Source organism: Mirounga leonina, unplaced genomic scaffold (assembly GCF_011800145.1).
Source record: "Mirounga leonina isolate KUSES-001 unplaced genomic scaffold, KU_Mleo_1.0 Mir_180, whole genome shotgun sequence".
Classification (NCBI taxonomy): Eukaryota; Metazoa; Chordata; class Mammalia; order Carnivora; family Phocidae; genus Mirounga; species Mirounga leonina.
In genome coordinates this window covers 4,707,666-4,727,965 of record NW_023270469.1, presented here as the reverse complement: position 1 = coordinate 4,727,965, position 20,300 = coordinate 4,707,666, and the positions used below count along the sequence as shown (strand labels likewise).

Below are 20,300 nucleotides of genomic sequence, written 5' to 3'. Positions count from 1 at the left end.
GCTCGTGGTGTTCCCCCCGGAGGCTGCGGATGCTGCAGAGGGAGGAGCTGGGCCAGGCCAGGCCCCCGGGGCAGCACCGCTCTGAGGCTTCCCCTCCTGACCCCCCCAGCCAGCACAGCTCAGGACTCTGTGATGCGACAAACAGGACAGCCTGACCTCTCCGGTTGCTACATTCAAGTCAGGGGAGGGGGTGTCCCCTGAAGGAGGACCAGCTGCACCGTGCCTGCTCCTCCCCAGCCAGCACTGGTCACCGGTCACCCTGCAGCACCCAGCCTGTTTGTCACCAGGTAAGGAGGGGGCCCTCGGCAAGGAGGGGCAGGGCCTTCTCCGGGGAAGCCGTGGGGGCCTCACTTGGCCAGAGAGGAAGAGGAGGCTCCAGAGAAGGGGCAGCTAGGCCCTCTGGCCCTCCAGTCCTACAGCAAGCATGTGGCCTGGGTGAACCCCAGCATTGCACCTGCTGTTGTACCATCTTGGGAAAGTGCCGTGACCCCTGAGCCTCAGTCTCCCCAGCAGTAAAATGGTCTAACTCGTCCCGCCCGCAAAGAGCTCCTCCGTGGGTGGCCCCAGCACATACCCGCACATATGTGCAGAAGCTGCTCAAAACAGGACATTGACCTTTGTCGCCAGGCCCCATCAAAGTGAGACTCAGGGGCTCTCCTCGGGGCGCCTACCCCTCCCGACTCCCAGCACCGCACCCTCCTCAGGCTCCAGAGGCCCTCATCAGCCCCCCTCCACCCGCCACAGTGGGGCCAGGGAGAGAAGGCGGTCAGGGGCAGGTCAGCCCTCAGGCCTCTGTCCTTCTGGATCTTTGGCCTCTCACCTTGGCTCTGTGTCAGGCAGACCAACAGAGGCCTTTGGTTTCCTGACTCAGAGTCTCTGAAATCAGGCTGGAGCCTCACATGTGGTGAGCACGTCCCCCCAGGAGACCATGTGCTTCACCGCGTGAGCCTCAAAGCCTGCGGAGGGACCACAGATCGGGCAAGGACATTCGAGGCCCCGATTCCCGCCTCCCCACCCACCCCACAGCCAGGGACGCTGTGGCCTCACTGGGCTCCTGACTGTTCTTGAAGGTTCACGCCTGACTTTCACTTACACTTTTCCGCTAGCCGGGGTTTGTCTGTCCAGCTAACCCCATTTGAGACTCAGCCAGGGTACTGGCCCTGCTTCCTGCCCGGAAAGGCAGGCTGCAATCTGACCCCAGATCTCTCCCATCCTTCCTCCACGACCCCTGGCTGCCCACGAGAGTCAGCTTTGAGAACACTGAACCCCAGTGCAAAGCCGAGTCCCAGGCCAGGGTCCCGCCCACCCAGGTCATCCAGTTCCACCCCAGAGAACACACAGCTGGGCTGGGCAGCGTCCGGCCCTCGGTTAGCCCTGGGCTCTGCCGGTTGCCCCAGCCCTGCTCTACCCCCTCAGCCCTCGACTTGGTCAGGAGCCCCTTTTATGCCTTTTAGCTGCTCAGCCAAGATTGGGCTCTTCTGGTTTCTGACCCCGGCCTTGCCATTTACTGAAGGGGGGGTGACCTTGGGAAGGTCATGTGCCTCAGTTTCCTTGTCTGTAAAATCCTATAATTGCAGCTCCCTGGTGGGGAAGCTGAGCTGCCTTGTGGTGTAAAACGGGTGACGTGCTGAGCTCCCTGGTGGGGTGAGTGGTCTGTAAACGGTGCCGCCCTTCCCGACCCTGGCCTCGGGCGTTCTCCTACCCGCCATTCTGGGGAGTAGCATGACTCGGCGTCACTCCACTCACACGGGGGCCCCTCGCCCGCGATTGGGAGAACATGGCTCCTCCTGTGCAGTGTGTTTTCCCATTTCAAACGGCCTCCGAGGTCGACAGCATAGCTGTGGGGGCTGGGAGGCTGCAGCCCTGGGCAGAGGAGGCCCAGCAGAGCCAGGCCGCACCTCACACCTGCCCCCCGTGTCCCCTGACTTCTGGCTCCGTCCTGGGTAGACACAGAGCTGAGGAGGTGCTCCCAGGGGCCCTGGCGCCTGCCACGCCCCCAGAACCACCTTCCCTGCCTCCCCAACTCCCAGGCCAGGGAGAGGGCGTACCGCCAGGCAGGAGCCTGAAGCTCAGGAGGAAACGTGGTCCTGGACAAAATTGCCTTTCGGTCAGATGTTCACGTGCCTGTGGTCCCTTCTGTGCGAGTGGCCGGGGCTTTGGTACCGCGTGACCGTGAGCGGGGGGCTTAGAGCAACAGAAATCTATATCCTCCCAGTTCTGGAGGCCAGAACCTAAGATCACAGTATGGGCAGGACCAGAGGTTCTAGGGGAGGCCCCTCCTGCCTCTCCCAGCTCTGGGGGCCCCAGGCATCCCTGGCCTGTGGCCAGGTCCTTCTGTCTCTGCCTCCGTGGTCCCATGGCTTCCCTGTGTCTGTCAAGTCTCCTTCTCTCTTAAAAGGACACTGTCTTTGGATTTAGGGCCCATGCTCAATCCGTGAGGATCTAATCTCTAGATCCTTAATTGATTATATCTGCAAAGATTCTTTTTCCAAATACGGTCTCACAGGTTCCTGGGGTTAGGACGTGGGCGTGTCTTGGGGAGCCCCCACTCCCGTCTCCTCTCTGTCCGAGATGTGATGGGGTCTCAACACTGCCTCGGAGAGAGTGTGGGGTTTGCACTGTAACAGTTCCCGTGGACTAGCTCGCGATCTCCACCAGCAGGTGCCTGCTGCCCCCTCCGGCCGTTCCCCGAGCCACTTGCCAGGAGATGGGAGATGGCGGGAGCAGGGCTGGGCGAGCGGACATCCAGGTATCTGTGGCAGAAAGTCCCACAGAGAGCACCCAGGCCCACCCCTCGGTTACAGATGAGAAACCTGGGGCCTGGCTGTGTTTCGAAGCTCCTCTGCCCTTGCCCTCCACCGCTCCCCCACCCCGCCTCTTCCTCGGACTTCCGCTGACCATCACAACAGCCTTCGGCCCTTCTCTGTTCTGCAATCCCCATGGGAGCCATCCCTGCCCCTGAGCCCCTCTGCCTCCCCCCGAGACTCCCCTCCCCGCTCTGTGCACCCTGAGCCCCTCTGGCTTCGGCCTTCCCTGCCCCCACCCCTGCAGGCAATCTCCCTGTCGCCCAGCTCCTCTGGCTGATGCCTTCGGCCTTTCCTCCCCCGCTTGCAGAAAACCTCCTGATGACAGACAGGGCTCAAGGCTTCTGTGCCCCCCCCCCCCCCCACGCCCATCCTCAGTTTCACGTTTGCCCTTTCTTGGCTCACCGTCCCCTCCTCGGATCTCCAACCCCCACGAGGAACAGGCGGCATGGTCTGTCCCCCGTGCTCCTGGCCCATGCAGAGCACCAGCCCCACACTGGCCGAATGAATGGAATGTGACCTACCCCGATTCCATGGCCAGAAAGTGGCTCCCATGCTGGTGTTGTGCTTGGCCCCCACCAGAAGGAAAGCCACGTGCCTGCTCCCGGAGCTCCAGGGTCTTGGAGTCACCTGGTAGGCGCTAACCTCTCTGACACTGTGTCTCTAGTGACAGAAAGGTCAGTCCCAGAGGAAGGAGCCCGGGAGAGTGCTGCCCTGGTGATCTCTTGCTTAAGGAGCACCCATAGGCTCAACTTACGTAATCATGTTTATTGAGCACCTGCTATGTGCCAGGCCCTCCAGGAGGCTCGAGATCGAGATCCACCAGGGAACAGAAGAGAATACACCCTGCCCTAAGGGAACTTGCATCCCAGTGTGGGGTCCAGACAAACAAATGAACAAGTTAGTGTGTAGTACATGAAGTGGTGGTGAGGGCAAATAGAGAAACACAGCTGGATAAGGAGGGTGGGAGTTACCCTTTTATACACTGAGAAGACATTTGAGCAGAGACCTGAGTGAATTGAGGGAACAAGTCACATAGACATCTGAAGGAAGAGCATTCTCGGCCCAGGGAATAGCAAGTGCAAAGGCCCTGCGGAGGGAGTGTGCCGAAAGCAGCGAGGAGCCCAGAAGGGCAGGGAGGTGGGAGAGGAGGTCAGACGGGTGAGGAGGGCAGGTCACAGAGGACTGGTTTGGACCCCTGGCGAGAGGGAAGTCATCAGAGGGCTAGGGACACCATCTGGCTTTGGGTGGTGTGGTCATCCCAGCAGCTGGGTGGAGGATGGGCTGTGGTCAGAGCAAGACTGATGCCGCATGCCCTGTGTGGTTGGGAGGCTGTGTGGCAGTCCAGGGCAGAGACTTGGCAGCTGCAGATGTCGTGCGAGGTGGTCAAACTCCAGATGGTCTTGCAGGTAGCGTTGGTGGGGTTTGCTGATGACTTGGGTGTGAACCAAGGAGGAGTCAGCCTTGACTCTGAGCAGCTGGAGGGAAGGAAGGGCAGTTCTGGGGAGCAGTCCCGGGCCCCACAGGGAGCTGAGGCCGGGCTGCACCTTCCCTCTGCCAGTCGCTGCCTGCCCCTTCCGGTCCCCGCCAGAGCCCGAGGATCACGCAGAGGGACGCTCCGCTCCTCCCCACCTGGCAGGAGGCAGCAGGCCTGCTGGGGCGCACGCAGCCCGCAGGGGTGGGCAGGCCCGCCAAATCCTCTTTCCAGGGATGTGGTCACAGTGGTAGAGACACAGAAGCTCCCAATTAGGGGCCTGGACAGGATCCAGAACCCCTGGGCCTCTGCCAGCCGCAGACTCTTCCAAATCAGGGTGTGTGCGCAGGGAGAGGTGGGAGGGAGCAGTCAGAATGGAAAAGACCCAGAATCCCGAGCCGGTTGACCTGGTTTCTAGGCCTGGCCCTGTCTCCTGGGCTCCTCCATTGAGGAGGAGAGTGGGGAGGTTGGCGGCGAGGATTTCAGCAGAGCTTACCACATGCCAGGCTCTGTTCTCTGTACAGTGCGCCCTTCCCAATCCTGGGTGATGGTTGCTATTTTTAATGCCCGTTTTACCCATGAGGAAACTGAGGCCCAGAGCTGGTAAGTCACTTGCCCCAGGCCACTCCGTTGGGAAGTGGCCCCTGAGGCATGTTGCTCACCACGCTGCCTCTCAAAGCCCCGTGCGGCCGGCCTCAGCCCACAAACATCCCCCGTTCCCCAGCCCCAGTCCCACTGCTGTCCTCACACCAAGCCTCCCAGCCCCAGGGCCTTTGCCTGTGCTGTTCTCTGCCTAGAGTGCTCTTCCTGAGGCTGACTCTCTGTGCACTCTTCAGGTCTCAGTGGAAATGTCACTTCTTCAGAGACATTCCCTGACCACCCACCTTCCCCCAAAATCCAGACCTCATCTTGCTCCTCCGCTGACACCTCAGCCATTCAGTAAAGCCTCCCAGGCTTGGAATACAACGGTGAGCACAGAGAGCAAGATCCTCCCTGCGCCCTCACCTCGGGGACAGAGCCCTGCCACCAGCTTCCGCAGGGGAACCCACAGGGTCGTCCTGACCCCTCACCCCTCTCCCGCCTCTTAAATGCACACGAACTCCTTGAAATGTGCCTTGAGCTAGCCGGTCCCGCACATGACCCCGGGAGTCACTGGTCTGTTTGAAAGAATTGGCCCTCCCACAGCCTCCCCCTGCCAACACCTGCCGCCTGTCCTCAGGGAGCCTCCCCTGGAGCGAGCGCCGCACAGGGCAGTGGAGAAACCCGAGTGGCTTCGAGCACAAGCCCTAAATGGAAAGGGCTGAGGGCAGGTGGGACACGTGGAGCCACTGTTCCAAGGAGTGCCTTCTGCCTCTCGGTCTGTGGCAGGAACTCTCCAGAGAGAACAGGCCTCGCGTGAGCCCCTGAAGACCCAATCTGGAACCTTCTTGCCATGTGGGTTCCTCTTTTCTGGACATTTTCCGATTTTCTGTTAAGACGTGGGGCTCAGAACCAAGTATCATTGGTCAGTGCCCAGTCAAACAGGACCTTCACCTCCACCTTCTGTGGACGATGCGATGTGACCCCAGATTGCAACACAGGAGGGCCATCCTCTTGCCCCTCCCGCAGATGCCAGCCCTAGAACAGTGGTTCTCAACTCTGGCTGCCCATGGGGAGCACCTGGGGGGTTCTTCAAACTCCCAGCACCTGGGCCGCACCCCACACCAGTTCAATCAACATCTCTGGAGTGGGGGACCAGGCTGGTGTCCCAGGCCTTCCAGTCCTCCGAGCCCCGACCCTTGTACTTGACTCACTGAGTCCCTGGTCTCCAGGTCTCAAGGGTGCCAGTAGGTCTTTAAACTAACCCAGGGTTCCCAAAGTGTGTTCCAGGGAACGCTAGTTCTGCAAAATGTCCCATGAAGAAAGGGTGTGTGGTCAGTGAGTTTGAGAAATGCTGCTCTAAAGCCACCCCCCCCCCCAGACGAGGTCATCAGAGGAGTCACAGGGGAAGGCAAAAACACCTGAAATCAAGCTTCCTGTAGAACTAACCGGAAGGGCTGTTCCAGCAGAGCGTTTGGGCCCTTGTCCGGCAGTCAATCAATCCACAAATATCCCAGCACGCCCTGAGCCAGGCCCTGGACCACAGGGCGTGCGAGCCCTCGGTGTGGCTGGGCTCGCCACTCCACACGCCAGCTCCCAGCTTGCTCTCTTGCTCAGGTGGGCACTGAGCTGAGTGGAGTGAGGATGGGATGGGGGGCGGGGGCTGGAAACCCTGGGACCAGGGAGAAGGCACCACTGCAGGGTCCTTCTTGGACCTCAGGTGTCCTGCCCCCATGGAGCCCAGCGGAGGCCTAGAGGGCCCTGGAGGGGTGCCTCCGCCCTGGTCAGCTGGCAGGGGGGCCCTAGCTCGAGTTCTGGGGGCCCAGGTGTTGGGGAGGCCTCTGTGAAACTCCACAAGCATTTGCTTATTTATGTGTGAATTTTACCTATGTGCCGACCAGGCGTAGTCCATGGAAATGGTACGGCCCTCAAAGTGCAAACGGGTGTAGAGGGAGCAGTCGGTCCCCAGCCACCCAGGTCCCCACCTCCCCACCTGGGAGAGAGCCAGCCCGTCCTCCTCGCGCCTCCTCCCCCCGCGCCCCCTTCGTCCTCTCCCCCCACCCCTGCCCCATGCTCTGCTTTCTTCCTTTCCCCTGTCTTGCACAAATGGGGGCAGACTCCACCACCTCCTGATACCCTGTTTTCATTCGCCATCACAGGGCACCTTTCATGTCACTCCATAAAGAATGGCTGCAAAATAGTCCGTTATAAGAATGTGCCAGAACCTATTTCACGAGTCTCTTAACGACTGGCACTTGGGTTGCGTCCCGCTTTCGGCTCTTCTCAACAATGCCGTAATGAATAACTCTAGACAGACATCATTTCGGATGGGTGCAAGTCTGTCTCTAAGACAAATACCTCACAAGGGATGGCCGGTCCACAGCCATGTGCACTGTTATCCTGACAGACGGGGCAGTTCCAGCTTCCACACCCGCCCGCGATGCCCCGGGGATGCTGTCCCTTTTCTAAAGAGGGCCTTTCTGCCCTAGAAAAGCTCACCATGCCCCCAGGGGTTTCTGGTTTCTGGTCTCGGAATCATTTCTTCCAATGACATCTTGTGCAGAAGGTTGAGAAGTAAAAGAAAGAAGGGGCGGGTCGGCTGGTGTGCGAGCAGGGGTGGGCATCTGCTCCGTTGTCTGCCACTCGCAGGACGCCCTTTGGGGGAGCCAGGAAGGGAACAAGAAGCATTGGGGCACCCTGGGGATGGCAAAGCAGGAAGCCAGTTCTGCCCCTGCGCTGAAGGGACAAGGGGAGTGTCACTGGAGCCGCCGAGGGAGACCGAGGGAGACCGGGGAGAGGAATCGGGGCTGATGCCGGCCGACGAGGTGTCACCTGGCCAGCGCTGCGCCCACACCTGCTTGTGCCCTCCTACTTGCAAGAGCTGATTGTGACCTTTTCGGGAATTTTGTGTGCCAGTTGTGAAACACCCCCATGTTTAAAAATTATGTGAATCATATTCAAAACAAAGATAATCCATCCTCAGAACTCCTCACTTCCTGATGATTTTGCCATGCACTGTGGTCACAATGTCATCTACATCCGAGGTGATCGTCCCACATGCCTCTCCCTGACTCCACGTGCGGAGCGGTCGTAACTCGCCACGGTAGCTTGAGATTGACGGTGGGCAGCACTGCTAATTAGGGCTTTCCACCGTGCCCCCGAGGCTGGCTGTTCAAGTTGCCCAGCCCTCCACCACGCCCGCTCCTCTGCCCTCTACCCTCTGCCCTCCTGCCCCGGTCTTTCCTCGATGAAACCCAACAGAAGCCAGCCGGTCAGGGCACCAGACTCCCAGGGCTCAGAGCAGGACAGAGAAGGTAGAGAACAGATGTGGGAGAAACCAATGGAAAAGAGTTGGCGTGCCGGGCCTCTACCGACGGGGTGACAAAAGACACCTTGGGATCCCCGGCTCCCTCCGTGTGGGAAGGGCATTTGGGCAGGGTCTCGACCCCCATCAGTGCTGAGCCAGGCAGCCAGCTGGGAACTGGCCGGTCTGCGGGGGACGCTCGGGCCGGTGCTCTGATTACGGATCAGAGGATGTCAGACCCGGGTAGCAGAACCCTTCCACGTTCTTTAGAATGACTATGGCATCGTATCAAAGAAAGCAGTGTTCCCATCCTGCCTGATTCATCGCCAGCACACTCACGTGCCGGGAGTCAGGGCTTCTCACACCCAAGCTGCACCGGAACCCCTGGGGGTTCTGCGGGAGTACAGGCTGCCAGGCCCCCCCCCAACGTTCTGCCCCAGCGAGTGGGCATTGCGATAGAAGAAATGCATAAATTTGGTCTTTCCCCCTGGCTCCTGGCCAGAGCTCCTCCAACCTTTGTAGTTTTCTGACTGATAAATGTGCCTGGAGCATCTTCTATTGCCATAGTTGATCTTTGACCCCAGTTCCGACATAGACGCCCTGGTGAGATCTTTCCTGGGTCATGGGAATGCCTTTTGTCCCAGTGAGGTGACCCTGGGTGGCTCCCGCACAGCAGCCCCACCCCCCATCCTCCTGGTGGGGGGCGGGAGACCGAGCTCACGGTCCATCCTGCCTGTGTGCTGACGCGTCCCTCAAAGTCCCTAAGATGTGCGGTTTGGAAGCTTCCAGGTTGTGAGCACATCCACGTGCCAGGAGGGTAGACACACCCAGCTCCACAGGGACTGAAGCTCCTGTGCTTGGGACCCTGTCGGGCCTCACCCTGTGTGTCTCTCCGTCTGGCCGCTCCCCTGTGTCCAGGACCACAGCCTTTGTAATGACCCAGTAGTCGTATGTACACTGTTCTCCGGGGTTCTGGGAGCTGCTCTAGAAAACTAGGGGGCCTGAGGAGGGGGTCATGGGAATCTGTGATTGTAGCCAAGTCAGAGTGTGGGTCAGGGCATCTGTGGGGCTGAGCCCTTAACCCGAGTGGTCTGGGCCAGCTCCAGCTGCTGTTGGAACGGATTGAACTGTGGGACACCCAGCTGGCGGATGAGACTCGGTTGGTGCAGGAAACACCCACACATCGGGTGTCAGAAGCCCCAGGGGTTGAAGCAAAGGAAAGAAACAGTTTTCCTAGACAGTGAGTCTGGGATGCGGTCTGAGACCTTCCTGAGCTCCCACGTGCTGAAGCGTGAGAACGCACTTACTGCCCGGAGGGGGCCGACCTCTAAGGCTCCTGCCCCACAAATATAAAGTGTCTCTCTCGCTGTGTTGTCACGCCAAGCCCAGACGTGTGGCCAGGTGGACCAGGGGGACATGCGTGGGCCAGGGTTTGCCTTGATCAAAAGGCCAGGTGGCTGCCGAGAGGGACCCAGCAAGGCCCAGGAGACCGGGAGGAGGAGTCTGGAACAAGCCAAGGAAGGCAGAGACCAGAGAGAACATTCTGTGTGATTCCTTTTATAGCAAGTTCGAAAACAGGCAACACTAACCTATGGGGAGAAAAATCGGAGGCAGAGCTGGGCGTGTTGCATGCGTTGGCCTCGGCAGCGGTCCACGGGCGTCCGTGCCTATGAAACTCCGTCGAGCTGCACGCATAAGCTGTGTGTGTGCTTTATCAGAAGGGGGTCCCATCTGCCTGTGTGTCCACCCAGCCTTGGCCTCGCTGATTCAGCTATTTCGTGTTTATAGCAGCCTCCTCCTGCCTGTGAGATCCTAGCTGGGAGAAGAAGCCGCCATCCCCACCCCAAGGCAAACTCGGGGTGCTCAGGAGAGCCTGAGCAAAGGTGGCTTACAGGAGGCGGGAGAACGTGGGATCAGAGATGCTGGCCAGGGCCTGGGGGACGTCAGCGGGTCGCCAAGACGCTCTAGTGAGATTTGAGAGGCCCTGGAGGCTGTCCCCAGGAGGGCAGTGGACGGACGTGTGCTCCTGGCAGAAAGGACGGTTCGTCCGGAAGGACAGAAGTGACCTGTGTTTGGGGAACTGTGAGCCTAAGGGCAGAGGCCGCCTGCAAAGCGCTGCAGGCCGCTGGGTGTTGGCGCTGATGGGGGCCAGCAGAAGCCCAGACCAGCTGGGCACAGCCTCTGGAAAGCCATGTGTGGTTTCTAATAAACTTGCATACTCGCCCTCCCTGTGACCCAGCAGTTCTACTTTACCCCAAATAAACGAAAGCAGATGTCCCCACGAAGGCTTGCCTGGGAACAGTCACAGTACAAAGCTGGAAACAGCCAAATGTCCAGGAAATGGATAAGCCAGCTGTGGTGTTTGCAGACAGTGGAACTGTGCTCAGGAATAAAAAGGAGGGAACCGCAGGCCCACACATCAACGCGAGTGAATCCCAGAGCCACACAGGGGAGCAAAAGATCCAGACACCCGAGAGGACATTCTGGGAGATTCCACTGATGTCAAGATCAAGAGCAGGCAACACTAATGCAGGGGACAAAGAAGAGGGTTTGACAGAGGGTCCCGGGGAGGCTTCGGGGGGCTGGGCATGGTTCATGTCTTGACCCGGCTGGTGGTTACATAGAAAGCACATCTGCAGACCTCGGTGTGTGCTTCACCGTGTGTAGGTTATACGTACATATGTATATGAAATACCAATACTGCCGGTGGGCAGAGCTGCAGGGCGCCCGGGGTAAGGGACAGGTGGAGGGAGGTGAAGGGTGAGGGCCTAATGGGACTTTGTACCGCATTGCTCTGGACCTTGGGAGAGGAGGAGAGACCACACCCATGTGCCCTCTGACCTTTCCCCCCACGGCAAGCCCCCCCCCCCCCCGCACTTTGACCTCTCTGTCTGCTCCTCACATCCACACACACACAGCATCCTGGAATCTGGTGGGTCCCAAAAGGAGCTGCTTCCTGAGGAACAGGAAGTGGCTATAACCTTGACGCTTTCCTGAGACAGCGGCCACAGCCCCTGACCCATGCTTGCCCTCACCCTCCCCATCACCTTTTCACACTGCAAGCCTGATCCTGTCACCCTCCTCTGGGGTCTTCCCTTTGCTCTCGGTGGCGGGGAGTGGGGGGGGGGGCAACGGGGACCAAATTCCTTCCTTGGCCACCAAGCCTACACGATCTGGGTCCTGTGAGCCTCCGCCGCCCTCATGCAGGAACATTCTTTTTCTCAAAAGTCTCCTACCAACCTCAGGGCCTTTGCACCTGCTGCTGTCCTCACCTGCACGCCTTCTCTCCCTAGTCAGTACTTACGCACCCCTCAGTTCCCAGCCCAGTTGTTCCGTCCCAGCGCAGCTTTTCCCGACCCCGCCAGAGAGGTTGGTTTGTGATTGCACACCTCTGCACTTATCTCCCCGCTGGGTAAGATGATCTCGGTCTTTCTCGCTCATCATATGTCCACTTCTTAGCACAGCGCTCAGCGATAAATTCCAGCTGATTGAGTCACTGAAGGCCGGGGGAGCTTTGGGCTCCCTCCCCGGAGGTCACAGACCTGTGGAGGGGAAAAGAGCTCTAGGCAGATTTCCAAGGCTGTTCCTGCCGGGTGACCCTGGAGGAACCACTTCCCCAAGGTTCGTCAACTGGGAGAGAGGGTGCTGGGCTCGTGGGACAGCATGCTCTGAGCACAGGCGTCCTCGCCCCCAGGATTCTGTGCCTGACCATTCTAGGCCCTCGGTGGGCCACGGATCTCAGAGTTGGGGGGGGCACAGGCACAGTCCTGGCTGATGACACATTAGCGGGCACCCTGATCAAATGGACGGTGGAGGCCGGGGGCTCCAGAGGAGGAAGAAGGCCACAGCGGCCTGGACTCAGGTCCGCAGTCCTTGACAGCCAGAGGTGGACAGGCCCATCCTTGCACGGACTTGTGAGGGGAGTGGGGCCAGGCCCGGCCTGATGGCATTTTTAGCCTCCATGCCCTGAATTCCACCATTCAAGAAGCATCGCCTCAAGTGCAGGAGTTGTCCGGAGGTGAGGCCAGCTGGGTGCCCCCCCCCCCACCGGCTCGTACAGTAGACATCTGGGCAAATCTCCCTGAGGCCAAACAGCCAGGTCACTCCTCCACCTCCACACAGGCCCCAAACACTCAGCGCCTCCAGGACCCTGCCCAGACATGACTGTGCCCATTGGCAGCACCCCAGTGCCTCAGGGGGCAGGCAGCCAGGTGGTCAGGTGGCGGGCTGCCCGGCATGCTGGGGAGAAGTCAGTCCAAGGGGCCTGGGGCCTGTCGGGTCCTGCTGGATGCAGCCCCATGAGCAAGGCGGGGCTCCGACCGTCTCCCCAGAGAGGCGCCTCCGTCCCAGCCCCATCCTTCCCCACACTGGTCCCAGTGCCCGCATCCCACTGTTGGACCGCCCCCCGCCTCCAATGGGCAGTTAAGGAGCAATCCTGCCGTCCCCCTATCCAGGCTGCTGCTGGTGGTGGCGTTGAAGGTGATGGTGATGGTGAAGGTGATGAACGTGGTGGTGATGAGGACCCCCCCGCCGGAAGCCAGCGTTGGTTCTGTTTGGTCTCAACTCAGGGTGGTATCTGTTCCTCAGAAACCACAAGCACTCACCGAGAAGCTGTGTGTTGTGCTCGGGAAGGAACCGGGCGCCAGGGACACAGGCCGCCAGGCTAGGCCCCTCGCCGCCCCTCGGTCTGCTCATCTGTAAATGTGGCTAATGGGAGTTACTTCCTCAAACACCAGCCCGGGGTCCAGCTAGGATGGACTCGGTGGTAGCTCTTACCATCCTCATGTTGGTCCCGGCCTTCTGCTCTCCGCCGGTAGTCCCATCCCCCTCCATCCCCCTCTGTTTCCCCCCCAATCCCGCTCTGTCCCTGTCCCTGTCACCTTGGCCCGGAACCAGGCAGACCTCTAAGCTGCTTTGCAAGATCCTCATAGGGTCTACCTGAGGTCCGGGGGGCTCCAGAGTCACAACCAAAGGGGGGACGTCACCGGCCCCGTGAAGATGCATCCTCTGAGCACGCTGGGCTCCACCTCAGAGCCCGACAGCATCCCCCCAGGGTGGGGGGGCTCATGCATCTGAACAAGCCATGGGGACGCGGCCGGCTCCATCCTGGCCTCCTTTTTCTCTCTGGGAGCTCCTCTGAGCACCGACACTTACATCCCAGCCAAGACCCCTTGGTCCCCACACCCCAACCTTCTGTGCCCAGCTGGAGAGGTCCACGGGTCCCCCGGGTAGCACGACAGCGCTTGACTGCCCCCTCCCTACCTCTCTCCTTCCCAGGCTTCTCAGCCTAGCAAATGCCCCGCCACCAGGAAAATGTTCTTGGCCCTCTGTGTCCTTGCTCACTGCCACAGGGTGCTGCATGCACGTTGGTAGCCAGCACATAGTAGGGCCCTGGAAATGCAAGTGCCAGTACCCCGACCTTGGTCTGAGCGGAATGGAGACAGAGCTCGAGAGGTTTGCCCAGAACCAGAGGAAAGCAAGGCAGTGCATGGTGGGCAGAGCAGAGAGCACACCCCCTCGGGGCCTGGGGGGAAGGCAGAGACCTGCAGGGAGGCCTTTCTAGGTCAGCTCCTGCAGGGGCCTGCCTGTGCTAAGGCCTAGGTGGGCCTGGGGGCAGCGGGGGAGCCCCTGGAGGTGGTCCAGCAGGGGAATGCAGGCTCTCCTGTGCCATTTGTAAGCTTCTAAGAGACTCTGCAGGCATGTGGGGCCTCGGTGGGAAAGGACAGGGCTCTGGAATCCTGCCTCTGTGTTGGCCCTGGAGCCCGAAGCCCTCTTCTTAGGACTTCTGTGCTGGGCACGGGCGCCGTTTGGGGGAGAATCGTGCAGAATGCTCTTGGGGCTGTTCTCTCCTCCTGTCCAGTCCCTGGGAAAAGTCTAGTCACCTGACACTAAGTTAAATCACTGAGGCCCTGACCCCACCTGCCCGAGAAGGCAAGGCCCCGAGGGTTGGTAAAGCCTGATAACAGTGGCAAACATGACATTTTTTAGCAGCGTGTGAGCCAAAGTAAACAAAGACAGTGATGCCCCCACTCCCCAGGGACCAAGGGGCAACAGCCATAGCTGCCAGGGAGAAAACAGCCCGGCAGCCGCGGCAGCTTCTGGCCCCTGGGTCCCGGACAATACATTGGGGCTCGGATGGGCCACACCCCCGCCAGAAGGGCCTGGAAGCCTGGTGGAGGGGCTGGCCAACCCAGAGTCTGCAGGGCTTCCTGATGCTGCAAGCCCACCTCTCGGGGTGCCGAGGGGACGGGGGCTCCCAGTCCCCCAGCAGGACCCTCAGGGGCAGGGACGAGCATGGGGGGCCCCAGTTTCCTGAAGGATGAGGCACATGCTAAAGCTCCAGCCCCAGGCCGCAGGTTACTTAGGGATTCCGAGCCTGTGGGGAGAGAAGAGCGGCACCCCAAGGGCTGAGCGTGGGTTCCCCAAGAGCAGTGGAGTCACATGGCTGTCTTGGGCCTGGCTCCATCTGTAGGCACAGACAGATGGAATTTCTCGTCCTTTCCCTCAGCCCTTCAAAAACCCGAGGGAATCACCAGGAAGCCTCTTGAGAATGCAGGCTGCGGGTTCCCCCATCTCATGGGGCCTGGGTGGGGTCTGAGCCCCTGCGTTTCTACCAAGTTCCCAGGTGCTGCTAGTGCTGCTCTGGGGACCACATTCTCAGAACCCCTGCCCTCGAGGAAGTTTCAGGGGGCGATGGGGCGTGGGCTGGGTGGCTGGAAAACGCACAGGCCCGGAGCCACGTGAATGGCGCCCAGAATGAGAATGTCCGAATGGGGGTACACAGACGTGAGGGGTGGCCACCACCCCCTGAGAACCCACAGCAAGCCAGGCCAAGAGCTACCTGGGGGCCAGGTACTATATGGATAAGGAGACTGAGGCTCAGAGAAGTGAAGTAACCCACCCAAAGACACATAGCTTCTAAGCTCCAGAGCTGATGTACGACCCAGGGTCTCTGACTCCACACTATTCCCTCACCCCCCCTCGCCAATCAGAACCATGTCTACTGGAGGAAGGGTCTCTACTGGTGTGGCACAGGGCTCTGTCTTCAACCTTGGCCAATTCACAGTTGGTCTAAGATTTAAATATATCAAGGCATGCCAGTCCTCCCAGATGATAGGAAGCATAGGATATAAAGAGGGCTTTATTCATGCTCAGAAATGTTTTAGGAGTCTATCAGGAAAGTCTGAAAGCCACGAGATTCATTAATTTGTTTAGTCAGTATTATCTGAGCTAGCACTGTGTCCCAGGCCCTGCACTAGACACCTGCAGTGCATCAGTGAACAGAACAAAACACAGAAAGTCCTTGTCTCAGATAGTTTTTACTCAGGCTGATTACTGCTGTTTATGACACGAAGGCAATGGAAATGAAAGCCATCTGAGACTCTCTGGCCTTGAGCATTGGCCTCGCTTCCTCTCTTTGCCCAGTCCCGGTCGGTTCCAGCCCCCGGGCCCCTGCAGCGGGTGGGCATCACCCCAGTTTCCAGGCTGCCCCTCCTGCTTCTATCATCCCGAGCTTCCTCCCACGTCGCCTCTGGCTCCCGACCTGCTCTTTCCAAAGGCTGCAGAGTATTTCTGTCTGGGCCTTCGCCACCACTCGCTGACCCGCGGTCAGCAGCGGCCAAGGAGGTCACTCGCAGCCTCTGCTGGTAATATCAGCGCCGTCGGGGAGAGAGGGGGGTCTCCCAGTTTAGCGGAGCTGTTTCCCACGTGGGGGTTGCCCCGGGACTGGACTGGCTCACGGGATGGTGGTGCAGATGCATGACACGATGTGCCAAGGGGGCGAATGTCAAGTCCTCCACTGAGGTCAAAAGTCAGTGGCATAGAACTGAGTTGGGGAAACCGAGTCACGGTAAATGAGCAAGGTGACATCGGGGTTCGTCCAGTGGTTGAGTCGGTGGTGCTTTGGGGCTCCGGCGAGACCCCCACCGGGGTCACCAGCCAGTCCCTGACGTCCTGGTGGTCCGGCTCCTCTGAAGATGTGTTTCCCTTGTAGACCTCATGACTCTTGCAGAACTGCACAAGGAATGTGGCTTACAAAGGTCAGGCCGCGGGCTGGGAGGGACACTCGCGTGCTGGGCCCTCCACGGGCCAGGTGGTTTCCGTCTGTGTTGATTCAGCTCATCTCCCAACAGCCGCAAAGACAGAGGCTTCCAGCCCCGCTGCACAAGCAAATTGCTGGTAAAACTCCCCGGGGCCAGCCGCACCCCAGCCCAGCAGGTCAGAATCGCTGGGACGGGGGCCTCGGTGTCAGGGTAGCTTTAAATTCTCACCAGGCGATTGCCGTGAGTGGCGGGGCTGAGAAGGCTCTCGGCCATCTGCGGCGCGCACACACAAGGCAGGGGAAGCTCAGAGGGGTTAAGGCACTTGCCCTAAGTCCCACAGCTGAAGGTGATGGGGCAGAGTCCCTGTTGGCCTGACTCCTGGACCGGGCCCCCATCCACCCTGACTGTAGGGCAGGCATGTTCACTCTCCTGCCATAACTGTCCCCCTAGTTTTTGAGGAGAGGAGGAGTGAATCAGGAAGCAGACAGTGTGGCTGCGGGATGGGGCTGAGCCCCCCCACCAGACTTGCCCTCTGTGCAGACTCTCCTCTGGGGGCCGACCCCACGCTCTGCTTGTGGCTCCTGACCTCCCCGGTCTCTCTGTGGGGCGGGGGGGGGGGGGGGGGGCAGGCCTCCTCCAGCTTTGACCTCATTTCCCACAGGGCTCTATGGCAACTCCCTGGGTCATGAACCCAGGCTGGGCCAGGCCCTGGCAGCTCACACCCCTGTCCTGGGGCCATCTGCCACCAGACACACTTAAATCTCAGTCCCCTCCACCACTTCATGGGGAAGAGTGGCCTTGGGCAAGCCCCCCCCCCCCCCGGCTTCTTCATCTGTCAACTCAACATGTTATTGAAAATATTTGCCTGCCCCCTGGTTGTGGAGAGTCGAGGAGATAAGGTGGTGACAAAGTTTTGTAAATGGTGAAGGCAAATATTAGCTCTGGTGTCATGTGCCGGAAGGGCCTGGTCTCGTCGCGCCAGGGCACCTGGTCACAGTCCCACCGTACTGCTGGCCGTGATTCGGGGCCATGTTTACCAGGGCCTCAGCTTCCTCACCTGTAGAATGGGAGAACAGTAGCCCGTGCAGCCTTTCCTCACCGGACCAAACGCACCAAATCCCCAAAACACCTTTTCAGTGTGGGCACCTCAGACCAAGGGCGACCATGGTGGTAGGTAGGCCTTTCTGGAGAGTTCTCGAGGCTGTGCATGCCTTTTTGCTCCAGGCAGGAAGGAGACTTTGTTCCTTCGCTAGTTCACTGTCTGCCTTTTCCCAGGAAGTGTCCAGACTCGGCAGTCCCAGCCCTGAGTTCAAGCCCCAGTTCTGTCGCTAATGCTGTGTGACCTCAGGCTCAAGACTGGCCTCTCTGAGCTTCAGCTGTGTGTGAAGAATATTCCGTCTACAGCCTGAAGGTGCCCAGCAAGTGGCAATGCTATGGGAATGGCCACCAGGGAGAAGGGAGGAGGAGGGGGCCAGGAGCAGCCCCTGGGAATAGTCCTAGGATTTTGTAGGGAGCAAGAAATGGTAGTTCTGATATGGGGGCACAGGGGATGCTTTCACCTGAGGCTACCCTATCCTCCCTTCCACTGGTTCCCCAGCTCCCAAGCACATGCAGGGGGCTGCTGTGTCTGAGCTCCTCCTTAGTGCTGGGCCCCTCCCTCAGCGGCACCACCTTGCAAGTCCGGTGCCCTGATGGGGAAACTGAGGCTGAGAAGGGCAACACCCCTCCCAGGGCACACTGCCCAGCTGTTTGCAGTGAATGCTCCAGATGCCCAACCAGTGCGGTTTCCCAGGGACTTCCGCTGCTGAATCCAGGGATGTCACAGTTGGCAGGAGCAGCTGGAGCCCACGTCCAGGAGAAGGCGAATGAAAGCCCCATGTGTAAATTTTCCAGTCACCACATTAAATACGTTAAAAAAAAAAAAAGGTGAAATTAATTTTAATAATACCCCTTATTTAACCCAAGATGTCCAAGATATTTTCACTTTGTCACGTAATCCACATAAACGTTATTAATGAGATGTTTTACCTTCCCTTTTTTATACTAACTGTTCAAAATTTAGTGTATTTTACACTTACCGCTGGGTTTGCCAAATACAGGCTGCTCAGGTAACTGAATTTCAGATAAACAATGAAAAAAGAATTTTTTTTTTAGTGTAAGTGTATCCTAAATGTTGCGTGGGACATATTTACACTCAAACCTCTTTTTTTTTTTTTTTAAAGATTTTATTTATTTATTTGAGACAGAGAGAATGAGAGACAGAGAGCATGAGAGGGAGGAGGGTCAGAGGGAGAAGCAGACTCCCCGCCGAGCAGGGAGCCCGATGCGGGACTCGATCCCGGGACTCCAGGATCATGACCTGAGCTGAAGGCAGTCGCTTAACCAACTGAGCCACCCAGACGCCCTCAAACCTCTTTCTTATCTGAAACTCAGTGGCCTGTGTGCCTGTAATGCTGTTTGCTACATCTTGCAACCCTAGTTTCGGCACCTCTGGATCCAGAGGCTTACCGGCCACCTGAACTGGGAGTGGAGAAGAGGACAGGCAGGTGTGGAGGGATCAGGGCCCCCAGGAGAGTCCGAGAGAGCCAGTCACCCCGAGACAACTTGCCTTGCTCCTTCCCTCCCCATGGCCCCGCCTAACCATCATCCCTTTGTTGCCCGTGACATTATCTGTCTTTGTCTTGGTTGAACTTTTGGGAAGCAACTCAACACATTCTATTTCCCACAATCTCCTGGCAGAAAATCAGGCGACAGGGAAGAAAGTCCACATCTCACCCACAATTCTCTGTATCAGCAAATTTTCCAAATCCGGAAAAGGAGTCAGAGCCAGCGGGGGCGGCGGGGCAGGTCGGGAGGAAGGATGGGCCAGACCCAAAGATGGGGGACCCGGGAGCCCACCTCTTTCCCAGGCCTTCCTCTCTGGACCCCAAGCCTCAGCCTCGTCCCACGGGGGCTGAGACGCTGCAGGTGGGAGTCTCTGACTCGGGGTTGTCTCTCTCTGCCTCAGTTTACACATCCAAACACGCTGGGAAGTTGCAGTCCAGAGCCCTGGGATGGGGAAGTGGACACAGCCAGGCGGCTGCCGGGGAGAGATGCAGCCCGCACAAGAGGTACGTCAGAGGGGAGCTGCCCTCCCCCGGCTGGGGCGGTCCCTGGGCTCCTGGCGTGTGGGGGTGCACATTCCGAGTGTCCGGGAATGCTGGAACAGAGGCCCAGAGAGGTGGGCCACAGCCGAGGTCACACAGCATGTCTGCAAGGGGCTAGAATGAGCTGGGGAGCCGGGGCCCAGAGCAGTGGGCTTCCCGCTGCCCCTGCCATAGTCCATGCACTGTGTCACACGTGTCCCCGAGGACGAGAGCGGAGGCAGGAGGGAGGTGCTCCCTCACACCTGGCCTGGCGCAGCCCCCTTCCCGGGCTCGTGTCCCCTAATCTCCTCCCTAAGCCCAGGGTCTCCCTTCTAAGCCCTACTCTCTATGCTGCCCCCCAATCCCTCGGTTCCCCCACCCCCAGCCTCCAGCCCTTCCCAGCGCCAGCCAGCTCACCTCTCTCCCCCTGCCCACCTCAGCTCTCCCCTCACTCTGTCTCTGTCTGTCTCTCTCTCTCTGCTGGTCCCAGCAGAACTCTGCATCCTCAGAGGTATCTTTCCTTGGTGGGATGCCAAAGCCTGTGCCTAAAAGAGCCCCTGCCCTCCCCGTCTCGTCCCCCCTCCCACTTCCCTGTGCATATTTTGTGCTGTGCACATTTCAGCCCCATCCCCCGTGGCCACCAGACCCAGGAGAGAGACCACACAAACTATAAGGGGCACCGAAGCATTCCATAATCAAGACCCACAGTGTTGTGTTCCTGTGATATTTTTAAAAATCAAGAGTAATGCCAGAAATCCGGGATGAAGAAAAGAGCAAAGTTTTAAATAAAGACAGCATGAGTATTCTGAGTTTTCCTCATGCATCAGGCTCCAATATGGCTCAGCACGGCACTGTTACAGATCCTGTTTGGTTCTGAAAATTTAATATTTTAATATTTAATCTCCACTTTTTGCATTACTTTTGACTTTTTAGAAAAGCTTATTTATTTATTTCTAAGTAATCTCTACACCC

At 58.8% G+C, this 20,300-nt stretch overlaps 1 protein-coding gene across 2 annotated transcripts in view; it reads left to right on the top strand.

Moving 5' to 3' along the window:
• Positions 1–201: 201 nt before the first annotated feature.
• The window catches only part of OSGIN1 (oxidative stress induced growth inhibitor 1), a 31,814-nt gene continuing 11,715 nt past the window's right edge, over positions 202–20,300 (top strand). The window contains exons 1-2 of one of the 2 annotated variants that reach the window (XM_035024701.1): positions 202–287; positions 19,211–19,313. Coding sequence is in view for 1 of the 2 variants with exons in the window: in XM_035024700.1 (XP_034880591.1) it covers positions 19,064–19,313 (250 nt within the window). In the remaining variant the exon portion in view is untranslated. Of the gene's footprint in view, positions 288–18,662; positions 19,314–20,300 lie in introns of those variants that run through there. The other variant, XM_035024700.1, reaches the window with a different exon arrangement.